Source organism: Muntiacus reevesi, chromosome 1, assembly GCF_963930625.1.
Source record: "Muntiacus reevesi chromosome 1, mMunRee1.1, whole genome shotgun sequence".
Taxonomy (NCBI): domain Eukaryota; kingdom Metazoa; phylum Chordata; class Mammalia; order Artiodactyla; family Cervidae; genus Muntiacus; species Muntiacus reevesi.
Window position 1 is genome coordinate 77,674,157 of NC_089249.1, and position 18,096 is coordinate 77,692,252.

General features: G+C 38.6%; 1 protein-coding gene and 2 non-coding genes across 6 annotated transcripts; all 3 read left to right on the forward strand.

Annotated features, from left to right (window-relative positions):
• Positions 1 to 244: 244 nt before the first annotated feature.
• Positions 245 to 17,108, forward strand: KHDC4 (KH domain containing 4, pre-mRNA splicing factor). 4 transcript variants are annotated; one of them, XM_065902352.1, is made up of 15 exons: positions 245 to 357; positions 864 to 1,080; positions 3,911 to 4,039; positions 4,388 to 4,467; positions 5,779 to 5,831; positions 6,079 to 6,242; positions 7,515 to 7,726; positions 8,280 to 8,340; positions 10,230 to 10,287; positions 10,525 to 10,778; positions 12,477 to 12,650; positions 13,564 to 13,676; positions 14,820 to 14,911; positions 15,791 to 15,894; positions 16,860 to 17,108. In XM_065902352.1, exons 1-15 carry the CDS (start codon positions 320 to 322, stop codon positions 16,893 to 16,895), a joined length of 1,785 nt encoding a protein of 594 aa, XP_065758424.1. In that variant the 5' UTR covers positions 245 to 319; the 3' UTR covers positions 16,896 to 17,108. The 4 variants fall into 4 exon arrangements, 3 of the variants coding, with proteins under 3 accessions (XP_065758424.1, XP_065758413.1, XP_065758438.1); XR_010658552.1 differs by lacking the exon at positions 16,860 to 17,108 and having other exon boundaries at positions 13,592 to 13,676; positions 15,791 to 15,847; XM_065902341.1 differs by having other exon boundaries at positions 15,791 to 17,108.
• Positions 7,039 to 7,173, forward strand: LOC136156442 (small Cajal body-specific RNA 4). Its single transcript, XR_010660994.1, has one exon. It is a non-coding gene; the product is annotated as a small Cajal body-specific RNA 4 (non-coding RNA).
• On the forward strand, positions 11,477 to 11,610 carry LOC136156434 (small nucleolar RNA SNORA42/SNORA80 family). The gene has a single exon (XR_010660988.1). It is a non-coding gene; the product is annotated as a small nucleolar RNA SNORA42/SNORA80 family (small nucleolar RNA).
• Positions 17,109 to 18,096: the final 988 nt, after the last annotated feature.

Genomic DNA, 18,096 nt, shown 5'->3' on the forward strand with positions numbered 1-18,096 from the left:
ATTCCCTGACTCATGCGTATTGTCTTCTAGGCTACCAACTTGCCCACAGCAAAGATGAATTCTCCTTGCCACATTTCTCCCTTAATATGAGGTTTAGCAGCCATCTTTTTCAAGGGCAGGGCGCAAGCAGGAAGGTCACACCCTAGAGGCTCCCACAACTCCAGATGCCTTGAAATCGGAGTCCAATAGGAATAGACGTTTACACCGGAACCGCTTTGCCTCACGACCGGAAGAGGCTCTGCGTAAGGGCGTTGGGGGCGGAAGTGACGGGAAGGTGGTAGTGGAGTAGTTGGCGGGTGGTTGATCAGACCCGGTCGCCATGTCCGCGGGGAGCGCGACACATCCTGGAGCCGGCGGGTAAAGCTTCGCGGGAGAGGGCATCTCAGGGAGCGTGGGGAGCAGGAGAGGCAGAGGGATCATGGGAAGCAGCTATGGGTGGAAGGGCCCTGAGGTGGGAAGTGGACATATTGGAGGGCCGGACTTTTGGGGAGAAGGGTGGTGAGCAGGCCTGGAGTCCCTGGAAAAGGCCAGCGGGGATCAGAAAGAGGAGAAAAGCAGGGACTTTAGGAAGGCCGAAATAAGGGGGAGGCGGAAACGAGGACGTATGGGACAGAGTGGAATCTTAATAGGGATGACGGAGGAGAAAGGAAGTAGATTCTGGAACGAGGTTGGAAGAAGTATTGGGGGAAATGTTGCAGTAGAAAAATTCTCTGTAAGGAGAGATGGTAATTCCATTTCTGATAGAGTCGAAATTGTAAAGGGAGCATGATAGCGGGAAAATAGCGTGTTAAGGCGTCGTAAGGGGAGAAAAATATAACTGAAAGCTTTGATGGGGCCTAATATTTTTTCTTTTACTTCCTTAGGCGTCGCAGCAAATGGGACCAACCAGCTCCAGCCCCCCTTCTGTTTTTGCCACCGGCGACCCCAGGCGGGGAGGTTACCAGCAGTGGGGGAAGCCCGGGGGGCTCCACAGCTGCACCCTCTGGAGCCTTGGATGCTGCTGCTGCTGTGGCTGCCAAGATCAATGCCATGCTCATGGCTAAAGGAAAGCTGAAACCAACTCAGAATGCTGCTGAGAAGGTATTTGAAGTTGAGGGGACTCTGCTAATTGCAGTATCAATGGGGGTTATTTTGTAATCTTGTAATCTCCCCTAATTTGGGTGAATGAAAGAGAAAACAGGAATACAGTAATTAAAGATACTTATATTTGAAATGTATTTGATGATATCTTGTGATTTGTTTTTAGGAGGCAGTTTGATTGGACTTAGTTCACATAGTTCGGTTTAAGTTCTATGTATATAATTGTCTAAAGCAGTGGTGTAATATGTTTTTTGATAACATGTACGTTTTCCCTGAAGTCAAAAGAGAAATTCAGATAAATCGCGTGGTTTAAATTGTCGTGTCGAGTTAAAAAGCTGTAGATTCAGATATCTAATGACTGTCTTAACTGAAGTGCAGTTAAAAATGAACTAAAATGATTAATTGATATGTGAGTTGTTTTGCTGTTTTCATACAAATCATTAAATTATTTGGTCATTTTATAAAATCTTTGTTATAATGAGAAGCTTACAGCTGAAATGGGTCTAAACTTTGAAGTGTTTATCTTGCTGCAGAATGCAAGAATTTTCCTATAGAATAAGGAGTACAGTTCTGTTTATATTGCTAGAATGCATGCTTTGCGCTCAGGGGGAAAAAACAACCTTGCGACAAGTATGGAGTGGATTATTGTCACCAGTTTATAATATGGAAAATTAGGTTCATGAATGGAAAGTTAACTTGTCTTAGATCTGTAAATGGTAGACACAGATGCCTTACTTCAGTGTCACCTCAGACTCTGGGTGTTTAGCTTTTGTTTGAAAGCCTCTGGAGTTGGAGAATTCAGTTTGTTCCAAGACAACCTATTCCGTTGTAGTTTTCTTTTTTTTTCCCCCCCGTGTTGTTGTTTTCATGTGAAAAACAATTATTTTGGTTTAATTAAAATTGCCTTCCTTGGTAGCTGTGAAGAGTTCTGCTTGAAAATGCAATGCATGTGAGGTGATGGATATGTTAATTAGTGTGTTTGTGGTAATTATTTCACACTGTGTGTATATGTCTATATCAAAATGTAACATTGTACACCTTAAATGTTTACAGTTTTGTCAGTTGTACTTCAGTAAAGCTGGGTGGGCTGGGGGAAGAAAGAAAATGAAATTCCTCAGCCTTCCACTTTGTCAATAAGATAACATCATTTATCAGTAGGCCAGAAACTGTGTGGATGTTTTAATGCTTGAGTTCTGTGGATTTGGTGAAAACTTTGAGCGAATTGGAAGTTTGTTATTCATTGTATTTTTTTGGTTGAAAAGATCCCTGTGAGTCAATTATTTCTTTCTAAAATCTAGAAGAAAATACTAAAAGCACATTGATAGAGATGGATGCTTGAATGTTAAAATTGTTAATATTGATGTTACTCATTTAGACTCATTTTTTCCTTTAAAAAAGTAATCTCTCAAATGGTAATTGAACCCAGCAGAAGGCAGCATGGTGCATGAGTACTGGATTTAGAATCAGAATGCCTACGTATGAAACCTAGAACCCCCAGTTACTGGTTATAAATTTTAAGACTTAGTTCCTCAGTCATGTTGCCCATTTCAAGTGCTCAGTCGATGTGTGGATGGCGGCCCCCATATTGGACTGGCAAGTGGAAAACAAAGTTCTTTTGGACAACACTTGATACGTACCTTTAAAGGTATAAGGATTCAGTGAGATAAGGTGTGTAAATGCATTCTGAAAGTCAGTAAAGGAAAAGAGATATTGTTGAGTTTAGTTTACTTCCACATTTAAAAAATACCTAATGTGCAAATAAATAATCTGTATTTTACCTTCCTTGTGCTGTCCACGGCAACTAAGGGTTGGGGAAGGCTATCTTGAGGTTAAAGTTTTTGAGATAACACTCAAATTGAGCTATCTGGAGTTACCTGTAGTTTATTTTAATTATTTTAGGGGGCCATGACACACAACTTGTGGGATCTTAATTCCCCAACCTGGGATTAAACCCAGGCCCCCAGCAGTGAAAGCTTTGCATCCTAACCACGAGACCACCAGGGAATTCCCTGTAGTTTATTTTTTAATTTTTCCTATTTTATTAACTTTTAAAAATTATAGTTGATTTACAAAGTTATGCTAATTTCTGCTCTACACCATTTTTTTCCATTTTATTTTTTTATTAAAGTATAGTTGATTTTACAGTCTTGTGGATTTGCCCATAGTTTAAATTGAGAGAAAACAGTCAGGTTTTAGAATCTTGTCTTTTCATTCATTCTCTTTGTTCTTCCTTAATAGAGAGTTATGGAATGTGAACTGGATACAATATAAGGATTTCTGAGGTTTCTGTAGGAATAGAATTTTTTTATGTTGTGTAGGTCACATTGCAACCGTAGTTTTGGCACACAGGCAGCTTTCTATTACACAGATGAGATGTGTGAGGGCTCAGGTTGTGCATGGACTCTACCCTACCTTATATTTTACTACACCTATAGCTATCTAATTGAGCAGTAAAGCATCATAACTTGGCCTTTAATTTTCCTTTTGGAGATTGCAGCTTTTAGTCCATAGCATTTCTGTAATCATGTGGTCATAAAAATGCACACAGGGCCAAGGTTACAAAGATATCTAATGATGGCCTTCAAGTAAATTGACTGTACTTGGTGTCATTTTATGGAGGTTTTGTTTGCTTTTTATTTTGTTTATGATTAATGACCAAGTAATATTTCCAGGTGTGTTTGCTAGGTAGAGGGGATTGGTAAGGAGTTAGTGGCACTTGGGAAGGTATCGTTTTAAATTGAACAGCAAAAAAATAAATAAATAAATAAACTGAACAGCAAAGTGATTATTTCATCATATGAACTTTTTAATGTAATTTCTCCTGTTACAGCTTCAGGCCCCTGGCAAAGGCCTAACTAGCAATAAAAGCAAGGATGACCTGGTGGTGGCTGAAGTAGAGATCAATGATGTGCCTCTCACATGTAGGAACTTGCTGACCCGAGGACAGACTCAAGATGAGGTATGGAGATGTTGGGCCTCTATGGGAAAGGTGGTGGGTGGATGCAGTGTCAGGAAAACAAGGCCTTTAAACACAAACAGGAGTCAGATTTTTTATTAGTGGTTTTGGGTCAGCAAAGTCAGGATTGGGTTTAACTGTGAAAGAACTTACTTGTGAAGGTAAAGAAACAGATGGGGTGAATTCCTTGAGTTAGTTTGGATAAGAAACAATAAAATTAAAATTTCAGATAATAGGAGAGAACTCACTCCTGCTTATTGATGGAGTGAATAAATGGGGAAAATCTATCCTGCTGCCTGTCATTGAACTTAATGAATTGCCAAATCATCTAATGCATTGTTTGCTTTTTAGATCAGCCGACTTAGTGGGGCTGCAGTGTCAACTCGAGGGAGGTTCATGACAACTGAGGAGAAGGCCAAAGTAGGACCAGGGTATGTATGCATATCCTATACTTTGGGGAAGAGTTGGACGTAGGACTCACATGAGCTTCATATTTGTCATTTGTAGGGAATATGTGTACATGTTTGGTTAGTAGCTATACACACGCGTGTGTGCATGCACTCACTTTATAGAAGAATTTGAGACATCTCAAAACAGATGTAAGAAGTATTGGCAGCTGTTTCTTTCCTTTTGCTGTTTGGTTTTTTACTTCACAATTAATGCTTGTACTGGAGGAAATAAGAGTAAACTATGAAAGAAGACAGTAGTTGTTAATATTTAATGTATATCTAAATTTTTTTCTATGGAAATATTCCCCCCCCACAAGTGGGTTCCTACTTTGTCATAATCTCCCTTTTAGAAAAATCCTTTTATCAGATTCTTTATTACCACTGAGATGATTATAGGTTGTACGTTGTCCATATAAATGTTTCATCTCAGTTTAGTTTCATTACTTCCATTATCCAGTTTTTGAGGGCAGGTATTCAGGCAGTGCAACATTTTTCATATTGGCTTAAACTAAATATAATTAGGAGGCACAATTTGCTTTCTACCCCAAACTAAGACTGTATTTTAACCTTGTATATGTGCTGGTTGCTATTTTAAACATTTTCTCTTTAAACACAGTTATATTTGGCCTACAGCTTTTTATTAGTATGATTGTTGATCACTTTATTATTATAATCACAGTTTAAGTGAGTTTATGGTTTTGTTTTGTTTTATTTTTGGCCGTATTGGGTCTTCGTTGGACTTTAGTTGCAGCAAGTAGGAGCTACTCTTTGTTGCGGTGCATGGGCTTCTCATTGTGATGGCTTCTCATGTTGCAGAATATGGGCTCTAGGTGTGTGGGCTTCAGTAGTTGCTGCCCACTTGAAGAAATATACGTGTGTGTATACATATGTATATATGTGTATATATATGTATATATATGCCACCACCCTTGTCACATTAGGTTGGATAGCCAAGAGCCCATTTGCCCATAACTTACTCGACAGCCAACAGAAAGAAATTCTGTTCTCAAACACTGGGTTATCCAGAAGACTAGAGATTAATGTTCATGAGCCTATAAGAGCATATTTGATTCCTGTGTGGGCCCATTTACTATAAGCAGCCAGCAAAGTGTATTCATTCGCCAGCTATAAAACCATGTTCTTAGAAATTTTACTAGCAACAGCCATTTTCATGTATATGGTCTCCTTTACTTATTTGGAAACATATGAGTGATACAGATTAGGTTTGGTGACCCATTTGACCCTTTGGTTGTGACCAGCTTACTATTATCATTTTAATATTTCTCTTTATAGGGATCGTCCATTGTATCTTCATGTTCAGGGCCAGACACGGGAATTAGTGGACAGTAAGTAATTGTTTTGACTCACACACTGCTCTTTTTGAAAAAGTATTATACGTAATAAGTTGGCAAACTGTTTGTTCCTGATGGCTGTTCTCACTCTTCTTTATGAACTACTCATGAATATATTTGGATAATCTATAAAATGGATTAAAAACACAAGTAACTGAGGATTGGCCTGTGTTTATCATTGTTGTTTATCTGTTTGTTCATTTCTTTTGTGTAGTACCTTACTGGCTGTGTTTTTCCCTAGGAGCTGTAAACCGAATCAAAGAAATTATTACCAACGGGGTAGTCAAAGCTGCAACAGGGACAAGTCCAACTTTTAACGGTGCAACAGTCACTGTCTATCACCAGCCAGCACCCATTGCACAGCTGTCTCCAGCTGTTAGCCAGAAGCCTCCCTTCCAGTCAGGGGTATGTTTTATGGAGATATCATTAACAGTGTTATCATTTCTGTAAAAATGATATATACCAAATACTATAGGGAGTATGAAGACAAAAATAAAACCCTGAAGTTGCAACCTAAAAGTTACCCCCTTTGATAATTCTATTAATGGACCATTTAGGTTACTGAGAGGTGGTGAGCATCTGAACACACATCTCTTTATATTGATACGTTCTAGATGTCAACTTAAAAGAAAATGCATAACATGAGAGTTGAGAGTTAAGTTTTATTTGGACCAGTATGAAAACTGTAGCCCGGGAGATAGTACCTCAAATAATTCTCAGAGACTGTTCCCGAAAGATAGAGGGGAGGGACAGTATATATGTGATTTTGGTAAACTGGGAGTACATGTAATTAAGCATGTTTATTTTTTAGAAAGTTCTTCTGGTCTCATAAAGCTTCTGCTAGTCACGAGAAATAGTCATTACCGTGAAGGATTTTAGTGCTTTTCTAGGTACAAGAAGATGTAAAAATTAAGAGTCATAGAATCAGCTCTTGAGAATAGCTAGCTATCTGAAGACCTGTCCTGCCAGTTTTCTGGGAGTGCAAGAGTGCCTCATTTCTATTCTCCACCCTGAACTCCTTTCAGAGGGTATTGAAGGTCAGCAGTGGCAGCAGCACATGATTTAATCCTTGTAGAGGAAGATGGTAAGCACCCATGGCAAGTGCCAGTTCGTGGCTGATGTAGAAAAGGGACTGACAGATCAAAGAGTGCACATATTATGCATTTTGAAGTTAGTGGTTTGGTTTACATTAGTAGACTTAACTGGAGGACTAAGAAGGCTGAGTCTGATGAAGCAAGACTCTGCTGATACAATCCTCCTAGAAAAAAAGGGTTGGAGAGAGCAGCCCTCCGTGTGTTACAGAATATCACAGGGTTGACTGTACTACCCGACATTCTACTCCAGTTTTACAGGAAACTGTCTTTGCTATTTCTTATACAGTAAGTGGATATACCTTCTCAGTATTGAATCTTGGGTTTTCACTTTTTAAATAGATTTCACTGAACAGAGTAAGATGTTAATGTTGTTGTAGGTATGTACATGGAATATGTAGTTTGTGTTTAAGCAACTTGATAGGGTTTATTTTTTAGGTTCATGGTAGGAATTAAGGAGGGAGGGTCTTTATTCTGGAAGTGATTGAAAGTATCTGGAGGATTAAAGTATTTTGCCTAATAATTTTCATTTTAAGGATTTATTTGTGTATTCTGTTTTAATTAGAGGTATTCTGTTCTTCTGCAGATGCATTATGTTCAAGATAAATTATTCGTGGGTCTTGAACATGCTGTGCCCACTTTTAATGTCAAAGAGAAAGTGGAAGGTCCAGGCTGCACCTATTTGCAGCACATTCAGATTGAAACAGGTGCCAAAGTCTTCCTACGAGGGAAAGGCTCAGGCTGCATTGAGCCAGCATCTGGCCGAGAGGCTTTTGAACCTATGTACATTTACATCAGGTATGGATGGATAGGGCCAAGGACATTTAGATACTTGTCAGCTGATCAGTACAGGCAGAAATGACTCAAGAGGAGCAAGAGAATATGAGCTTAATACGTAATAGCATTAGGAACTTAAGTAAATAATAGCAGTAATCACTTTGTAATTAATAAAAACTGAAGTAGAGGTGTGATTGGATTTTTTAGTATTTACATCTTTGGGTTTTATAAGAGTCTGTGATCATAAAATGAGCTGCAGTAAGCCGAAAATAACTTTCATTTAAACCTATGACAATATTAATACATTTTAAAATAATTTTAGTGATCTTTAAGTAGATTTTGTTTATATCAAGAAATACCATTACTCAAAGGAGACCATGACATTTGTGGTAATGATATTAGTTATATCTTGAAGGGCTTAAGTACTATTTTTGTGTTTCTGTTTTGTAATATTTAGAAACTTAGATTTGTGCTACATTGACTATACTGCATTTATAAAACAGCATACAAAGTGGAAGCAGAATTCTGTATCTTTTTCTCTGCTTCAAATTTATTGGTTCTTATGTCTTAACAGTCATCCCAAACCAGAAGGCCTAGCTGCTGCCAAGAAGCTCTGTGAGAATCTCTTGCAAACAGTAAGTTACATTTATCTGTCTGAAACTCATTTAGAAGATCTACTGCCATCTTGGACTGTGTCTTAGTTATTTTTCTACCTGTATGAGTTTCCTAGACCTCCCCTATCAAATTCCCACAAACCAGATGACTTAAAACCGCAGACCTTTATTCTCTCACAGTTCAGGAAGCCAGAAGTCCAAAATCAAGGTGTGGGCAAGCTTGGTTCCTTTTGAAGGCTCCAAGGGAGAATTCATTCCATTCCTCTCAACTAGCTTGTTAATAATTAACCTGCAGTCCTTGGCATTCTTTGCCTTGGGTCAGCTTAACTCTGCCTCCATCTTCACCTGGCCTTTCCTGTGTCTCTCATAAGGAGGAGGAAATTGATTTTATGGTCCACCCTTATCCAGCATGACTGCAACTTAATGATCTCCATCTGTAAAGATGTTGTTTACAAACAAGGTCATATTCCGGTGTTTTTGGCAGTCATAAATTTGGTAGGAGGTGAGAACGACACTTCAAACTACTGCATTATTCCAGCAACTGATCTTCTCTGTAAGGAAGTCAGACTCCCCCAGCCAGGGTCACTGTTGACTTGCATCTCTTCTTTAGGAGCTGTTTCAGTATGACATTCCACTGTATAGTATCATACAATCTCAGGGTTGTCAGTTATTTAAATACTGCTGTTAATCCTGGTCAGGTTGTTTATGATCTGAATTCCAAATTTGATACTAGCTTTAGATGAAGTATGGGTTGAGTTATCATAGTTGAAAACTAGTTATCCTTTGGGGTATCCTTTGGGCTTCTTTGATTATTCATTCTGTTTATTCTGTAATCAAATAACCAGAAGTTAAAACCATAGGATTTTTTATAGCACCTAAAGGAAATAAGGTTCAAGGGGTTGAATATGTTCAATCTTGAGTTATTTGGTAATTTAAGGAATTTGGTATCAGGCATCTCAGGATGAAGTGGTTGTTTTCTTTGCTTTTGTAAGGTAATCTGATTTATCAACCCTTGTATCATATAACTTCTTAACCAGTTCCTCATCTTAAAGTTAGACTTAGGAAGATCCTTATGATGAAGAACTGTATCGAAGAGGTAATAAACCTTCATTAAACCATGAACTCTTGAGAGCAAATTACCCAGTAAATGAATGAACGGTTTCTCTACAGTTAAACAGAAAACTTAGAAATATCTTAACTGCTTAATTTCTGTGGCTCTGTGAATGATTTTCTACCCTAGAATTGGGTCAATTTGGGGGGGTTAGGATGCTCCCCTCAAATTGCTTCCCTTGTGGCTCAGCTGATAAAAAAATCTCCTGCAATGTGGGAGACCCTGGTTCGATTCCTGGGTTGGGGAACATCCCCTGGAGAAGGAAAAGGCTACCCACTCCAGTATCCTGGCCTGGAGAATTCCTGTAGTCCATGGGCTCGCAGAGTCAGACATAACTGAGTGACTTTCATTTCTCTTAGGGTGCTCCTGTTGTCCATGTCTCTTGTTCCCCAAACCTGGGTTAGTGATTTATTGGTGTGCCTTATTAAAATTAAGTGTTTGTGTGTGCTCAGTTGTGTCTGACCCTTGGTGATCCCATGGACTGCAGCCCACCAGACTCCTCTGTCCGTGGGATTCTCCCAGCAAGAATACTGGAGTAGGTTACCATCTCCTCCTGCAGGGGATCTTTCTGACCCAGGGAATCTAACCCATGTCTTCTGCGTTGGCAGGCAGATTCTTTACCACTAGGCTACCTGGGAGGCCCTAGAATTTAGATTAAACAAGTCTAATAAATTTGATTGAAACACTGATGGAGATGTTTTGGCTTCTAATTTGCTTTGATCCTAGAATTACATATCCTTATATATACTGAGTGAATTGAGACTGCTCCATATTGATTTGTGTCCCCTTCACTTTGCAGGTTCATGCTGAGTACTCTAGATTTGTGAATCAGATCAATACTGCTGTACCCTTACCAGGTGTGTATGTCTTGAAGTGTTTAAAAAGTATTTTGGTAGTGATATTAATGAATAAAGTAAGATATGCGAAGTTAAAGTAACTGTGCCAGGGCACTAATGATATTCCCTTTAACTTAGGGTAATTTGGAAAGCCATTTGTGCCTCAGTAGTTTTCTTCCCTAGAGATTAAGTTTAATTTTCGGCTAAAATGTCTCGTTCTGCTGCAGCTGATTAAACACTTTTTTTCTTCCCCCTCAGGCTATACACAACCCTCTGCTATAAGTAGTGTCCCTCCTCAGCCACCATATTATCCATCCAATGGCTATCAGTCTGGTTACCCTGTTGTTCCCCCTCCTCAGCAGCCAGTCCAGCCTCCTTACGGAGTGCCAAGTATAGTGCCACCAGCTGTCTCTCTGGCACCTGGAGTCTTGCCAGCACTGCCCACTGGAGTTCCACCTGTGCCAACACAATACCCGATAACACAAGTGCAGCCTCCAGCTAGCACTGGACAGGTAGGATACCAGGATGTGGAATATGAGACTGGTGAATTAGGAAAAAGCGGGGCAGGGAGGGGGTGGAAAGGTGGGGGTATTATTTGGAAGCAATTAGAATTCGAGGTGTTTCTTCCTGTGTTCCCACCGTTGAACTACCTGAATACTTTGGAATAGTGTATACATGTGTATATTTATTCTAAAGTTTACAGTTTTATAACTTTTGCCACTAAATACTGCTTTAGAGCACAAGTTGTCGAGCTTTTCACGAAGGGCTGGAAGATATATATCTTAGGCTTCGGGGGCCATACAGTTTCTGCCATAACTACTGCACTCTTGCTGTAGCGGAAAATCCATCGCTACACTAGGAAATGGATGAGTGTGACCATGTTCTAATAAAACTTGATTTACAAAAACAGCAGGCCTGAATCATAGTTTACCTGTCCTGGGCTTTGCAGTGTTAAAGTTCTCATGGATTAGGGCTGGCATACCACACTCATCTAAGTGATTGGAACTGATTTGCTAATCTCAGAAGAAATATATCATATACAGGTGTTCTAGGCCAAGAGGTATGTGAGCTTCCTAAATGAAAGGATTATAAATGCTGGTATATGTTTCTCAAGCTAGGAAAGAAGCTAGAATTTTAGGAAAAGATTAAGTAGCCAGCTCATTTAGATTATGTACCCTTCTTCTTAGAGTCAGGGGAAAGACTAACGAAAGCATGGTAATGGATTTATGGCAGGTCCTCCTTGGTGGGCCTCTCATAGTGTACCCATGCCAGAGAAAACAGCCTCGAACCATTGCCCAGTCTCTTTACCTGTGGGCTGAGAGCACTGAAAGCGGTTGTACAGTGAAACCAAAAATAGGTTTATGAACTCAATTCTGTTTGTGGTCCCCTAGTCGTAATTATTTTACCTTATATTTAGGCAGAGCTATCGTTCTACAGGTTTGAGCCACATTCTCTTGTAACTGGGAAGCAATATAGCAGAATGGTTAAGAGTATGGGTTTAGAGAGACTGGCAGGGTCCATGATGCTTCCCCATTTTTGAGCTGTGTGATCTTGGCAGAGAACTTAATCTATCCAGGCTTTAGTTTTCTTTGTATATAAAATGGCATAATCATTATATCCCAGAGTTGCAAGGATTAAGTAAGCAGTCAATAAATATTAGCTATTATTAATGAAAGTTTTCCTTTTAGAAGTGCTTGTTTTCTCTAATATATCTATCTTTTCCTTTTCGGAACAACCTCTTAAAACTATTGTACTTGTTCTTGATATAGTTTACCCATGGAAGTGATAGATGAAGTTGCATTTGCCACACAAGCCTTAGCAGCATTTATGATCCAGAAAGAGCTAATTACATTGATTAAAGGGCTTTAAATAAGAGAATGTTCTTGCTTGAGAACTTCTGAACTAAGTAAGTGACTGCAGTGTCTATTGTTTGTTCATGATCATGTTTGCTCCTAATGGCAAAAATGTGCAGCAGGTTTTTCCTGAGAGTTCAAAACATTGTAGAGTTTTTCAATTTGATGTTCGCTGGCATGAAGGTAGGAAGACTAGGTGATACTGTTACCAAATTATACTTGAAGGAAACTTAGGACCAGAAGATGAAAGATTTATATGCATCATATTGATCACTAAAGTATATTGTAAGCATCCTTTAGTTATTTGTTAGTTGGGCATTCTCACACTTTTTCCTCCTTGGTTTGTTTTGGTCCCAGAGTCCGATGAGTGGGCCTTTTATTCCTGCTGCTCCTGTCAAAACTGCCTTGCCTGCTGGCCCCCAGCCCCCACCCCAGCCCCAGCCCCCACTCCCAAGTCAGCCCCAGGCACAGAAGAGGCGATTCACAGAGGAGCTGCCAGATGAACGAGAATCTGGACTTCTTGGATACCAGGTTAAATAAAATATCCTATCTTACTTTTCTCATCTTATCTTACTGTATTCTCCCTTTAAAGAAAGATAAGTTCACATCTGTGACAACTGTCCTCCCAGTACTAGGATTTCTGCATTCTGGAATCCATTTAAATAAGATATTTATCCTTAGGGATTAAGTTAAGCCAAGGGTGATTCCCTTTGAGTGGGTTTTGTCTTTGGGTCAGTGTGATAAGAGAATAAAATCTCTCCACCTAGAGAGAAGTCGCCTATGACTAGCATCTGGAAGTTCTGTAGAATTCTGCACTTCCTCTTTATACAGCAGACTCTTGAAAGCCTCTTACAGCTTGTAGTGAAATGAGTAGGGAAGAACTGTTACTGTACCAATATATGGTTTGTATTTAAAACCTTGGCACTGTTCTTTTTCTCCTTGCTAAACAAGAGGGTGGTGTCATTCTCCAATTCCTACACCCCGGAAAAAACGATAGCCAGAAATGCAGTGATTCTGTGCATGGATGTGATTATAAACTCATTCACTGATGAGTCTTTCTAGATTATTAAAATACATAGTTTTGGTACAGTCTTGTTTTACCCAGAGAAGTACTTTGCCAGAATCCTCTGAAGCATTCTTTGAACCAAACATTCTTTGGAGCATTTTTATAGTTTATAACTAGATTTATACAAACCAGTTAAGTCATAGATAATTGAAAACATAAAGACATAGCATAATGAAGCACAAAATCTCTGGCCAAGTCCTACAGAGAAAAGTAATAGTCTGTGCTCTGAGTATAGTTAACTCCAAATCCCAGAGAGCTATGTAGTACAGCTTTCTGCAGTTTATCAGAAAGATGAGGCACTTGACAGTTACGTTAAGGAGCTAAAGTCAATACAGCAGTTGTAGATTTGCTAATGCCACTGTATTTTTCTGCTCATAGCATGGACCCATTCATATGACTAATTTAGGTACAGGCTTCTCCAGTCAGAATGAGATTGAAGGTGCAGGATCGAAGCCGGCAAGTTCCTCAGGCAAAGAGCGAGAGAGGGACAGGTAAGTTAGTTGGAACATAATTATATGGATCTGTTCGAATGTCTTAATGTGAATAATGAGTGTTGCTATGAGCACCCATGTTAAACAATGAAATCATTTGGATCAAATAATCTGTTCATTGTAGTGGGTGCAGTAATGGAAAATACGATGATATCCCTTACACAGTCTTAGAATCACTCATACTCAGCCTTGAATAGTTCAGTACTTGATTATTCAGGTATCTTCCTTTCCTTTTTTTTTGTCTGTGTCTTAGCCATTTTACTGAGGATAGACAGTAAGAGAAGTATTACACAATGAAATCATTTTTGCTACGTAGAATCATAGAATATCATGGATGGAGGTACTTGAATGAGAGTCCAGCCTACCACCCAGGGCTTGGATTCTCTCCTGTGTTATGTCAGCCTTTACAAGATGGAGCTGGTTTTCATCACAGCAGTTCATTCTTTCATATTCATTCATTCTGGTTTTCTTTTCCATAAGAATATCGTACTTTCTTTTTTTTTTTTTTCCATACTTTAATTCTTGATGCATCATTTCATATAAATTGCCTAGAAATATGTGCTGTGATTGGCAAATCCCATTAGTGGATATACCATGTTTTACAGTAGTTGAAAGTATACAAAGGCATATTCAAACAGGACAGTTGGGACATTTTTTTTCTTTTATTTTGAAGTATAGTTTATAATGTTGCATTAGTTTTAAGTGTACAACAAAGCAATTCACTTGCTGTACATACATACCTTTTTTTTTTTTTCCAGATTCTTTTCCCTTTGAAATTATTCCATAATGTTAAATATAGTTCCCTATTACAACTTTAATTTCTGTTTATTTACTCATTCTATTATATCTTTATAATCTTACAACTTTTGTTTATGGCCACACTGTGTGGCTTATGAGATCTTAGTTCCCTGACCAGGGGTTGAACCCGGGGCACTGCAGTGAAAGTGTTGAGTCCTAGCCACTGGACTGCCAGGAAATTTCCTAATCTTACAACTTGATAATAGCTTGAAGAATAGGGTGTCAGGTAGAAAGGGCTGAAATTAATGGTTAAAATGAACTTTTATTTGCAGATTGTATTGTTATTCAACTTCTTATATACTGGAAAGGTTGAATGTGTCAAAAATTATTTTTAACTTTTAACAGGCAGTTGATGCCTCCACCAGCCTTTCCAGTGACTGGAATAAAAACAGAGTCTGACGAAAGGAATGGGTCTGGGACTTTAACAGGGAGTCATGGTGAGTAAGGTGTAGCTGGGGGAGCAAGGGAATGGCTAAGACTGGTCTTAAGCTATTAGTTTTCTAATCTGATATTCATTCAGGTTGACTTATTCAGGTGTTTAATCCAACCTCTATAATCTGTTGGCTAATGAGAATACTTTTTTTTGTTTGTTTGTTTATAAGGACATCATATAGTTACACAGCCTTTTATTTTCAACCGACGTGTGTCTAGAAAAGAGTCAGTCGACTTACATTTTATACATAGCATCAGTGACATTTAGGAAAAAGTAATGATTGGTAGGTCATTTCAAAATTTTGTTGCCTTTGTTGTTTGACTACCTGGAGGTAACCTGATGCAGACTAAAAAGATTTTTGTGTTGGGAGCTGAGCTACCTCTCACCTTATATCTCTTATTTATTAGTTGGGAATGGTCAACCAGTGTCTTTTTTAAAATGTTGCTTCTTAGTATCTCAGAACTCTAAATTTGGAGAGGTCCATAAATGGGATTAGTTTTTTGTTCTTTGCCTATAGTCATAAAAATGAACAGAAGAAAATACATTTTTTTCTTTTCTTCTTTTAACTTTTTAAAGGTGAAATATTAGACTCCAGAGACTTACTTGCTAACTTTCCTTTTTTTTTTTTCCTTTTTTTTTTGTGTGTGTGTTTCTTTTTTCTTTCTCTGTTTTCTTACATGGTTCTGGTGGATTTGCTGATGCTGGTGCTGTTTTTCGTGTGATCTTCAACGTTTTTGGGTGACCATTGACCCTGTGACCTCAAAATGGTGTCCAACTAACCACAATTAACATCTTTTTTTTAATTAACGAATTTATGGTATTATCTTTTTTTTTTTTTCTTCTTGGTGGGGAATGGGGTTGGGGTTATTTTTCTCTCTTCTAGATTATCCAGTCAAGAAAATGAAAACTACAGAGAAGGGGTTTGGCTTGGTGGCTTACGCTGCAGATTCATCTGACGAAGAGGAGGAACACGGAGGTCATAAAAATGCAAGTAGTTTTCCACAGGGCTGGAGTTTGGGATATCAGTATCCTTCATCACAACCACGAGCTAAACAACAGATGCCATTCTGGATGGCTCCATAGGCAACAGTGGAGCAGAGATTTGAGCCTTGGTGACTCTCTAGCAATAATGCATGCATTTGATTTAATAAGACTCGGGGGCCTGTATGGGGAACCATCTTGGACTTTTGCAGAAGTCAGTGATGGGGGGAAAAAAAGTCAGTGATGAGTGTGCCCTTTCTTAAAGGGTTTCCATTCTTTTTTAAAGAAAATCCTTATTTCTGCAGTGACATAGCATCTGTTAAAATTTACTTAGAATTACAAATTTGTCTTAAGCTTTTTAACAGTTGGTGAAATGTGCTTGTTCAACAGGGTCATTTCGATATACCCTTGACCTGGTCCAATCTTTTCCAAATGAATAGCCCCTATTCTGACATAAAGCAAGTTTTATTTGTATTTTACTACTGTTTGATCAATTTTGATAATAACTGGTTCCAAACAAAGCCTTACTATTTATTAGTGGGGAAATGATTTTAAGACCATCCTTTCCTTTCAGTACTTAAATCTAAAAACCTCCTCATCCCTATTTCATTTTTTGGATTCTTTGTTTTGGAAAATGCAGTTTTACTAATGCAGAACTGTTGGATATAGCTGAATCCTGGGATATTGAAGGATTTTTTCCATTGGGATGATCCAAAGCTGGTACCTTTCAGGCACTCTTGTCTCAGATAGCCATTGCTGTTTTTACTGCCCGTCTAAGCTCCTTGTCTTCAACTGGGTCTGAGAAAATTACTTGATCAAAAGCTGGTCAGAACTCATCACAGAAATGACATCCAATGGTCTGTCTCTCTGAGAACTGGTTGCAGCTAAAAATAGAGAGATTTGACTGCTTGGAATAGAATGGTGGACTTAGTGACTGAAATTGCAACTTGTCCTTTTTCTTGGCATTACAGGTTTTGCCAAAAGAACTTTTTTGTATCAAATATTGATGTGTGAAAGTGAAGGAGCTAGTCTGCTGAACCAGGAGTAGTTTGAGATACTGAACTGTCGTTTTTGCACATTTGAATACTTTGCAGACTGGCTTTGTATAAACGTATCCTCTGGTTTCCTATATGTTGTAAATATTTAGATCATAATTTCATTATAAATAAATGTATAAATATCCCGCTTGTGGTTTCTTTGTTCTTTATTCCACAATCCATCCATATGTGACAATTTATAACCTTTTTTACTCGTGTGTTTTAGTCGCTCAGTGTGTCTGACTCTGCATCCCTATGGGCTGTAGCCTGCCAGGTTCCTATATCCATGGAATTCTCCAGGCAAGAATACTGGAGTGGGTAGCCATTCCCTTCTCCAGGGGATCTTCTTGACCCAGGGATTGAACCTGGGTCTCCCTCATTGCAGGCAGATTCTTTACCATCTGAGGCACCAGGGAAGTCCCAACATCATGATATTATAGCTCCATCAGAAAAATACCTACATAGACCCAAAAGTTTGCATGTAGTTCCAAAAGTTTTATGACTGTAAAAGTAAACCCTTAAAAATTCAAATAAAAATAGAGGCTTTTTATGATGGCTATTTTCCACTTTCATATTGTTATCCCCCTTTATTGAACATGGTTAAAGGTACTGAGTGAAGGAAGCATTGTTAAAGAAAATACAAATTATTCTTGGGAAAATCTGCGTCAAAATGAAGGAAGGGTGCAAAAGTTGCAACAGAAAAATTTCCCAGTGTAGTTGTTTTTGCTACCTACAGGTGAATATAGTTGATAACTCCTTAATCAGTGCTGTGTTTAAGGCCACCTAAAAACTCTTGAATTATCATTTCCTGTGGGAAGGCATTATATTCGTTAAAAATTCTAAATATTTCACTTAACATTTGCTTAAACTATGTGCAGAAATCTGATTAATCTAACTAGTTGGCTTTGAGACCTGATTGTCTCAAGTCACTTAAGAACCCAAATCATCGCTCTTGTTTGTTTGGGGGAATTTTTCTTTTTCTGCTCTTAAGCCTTAAACTAGATCAAGTTTTGGTCCTGTTTTGGGGAGGATTTGGTGGGTGCCCGTTTCCTTTGTTTACTCATTATATTTGGCCAATTTTTTGTATATCATATACAGTACTGGGTAAGTTGTTAATTGTTTTAACGCCTTTGTGGGCATGTCCTAAGTTTGGTACTGTGCCCCCCCCCAG

Bases quoted from the DNA above. Each gene is read 5' to 3' on its own strand.
- KHDC4 (XM_065902341.1), top strand. From the start codon at position 320: ATGTCCGCGGGGAGCGCGACACATCCTGGAGCCGGCGG. The intron at 6,243-7,514 runs GTATGTTTTATG...GTTCTTCTGCAG, and splicing joins AGCCTCCCTTCCAGTCAGGG to ATGCATTATGTTCAAGATAA. The intron at 7,727-8,279 runs GTATGGATGGAT...ATGTCTTAACAG, and splicing joins CCTATGTACATTTACATCAG to TCATCCCAAACCAGAAGGCC.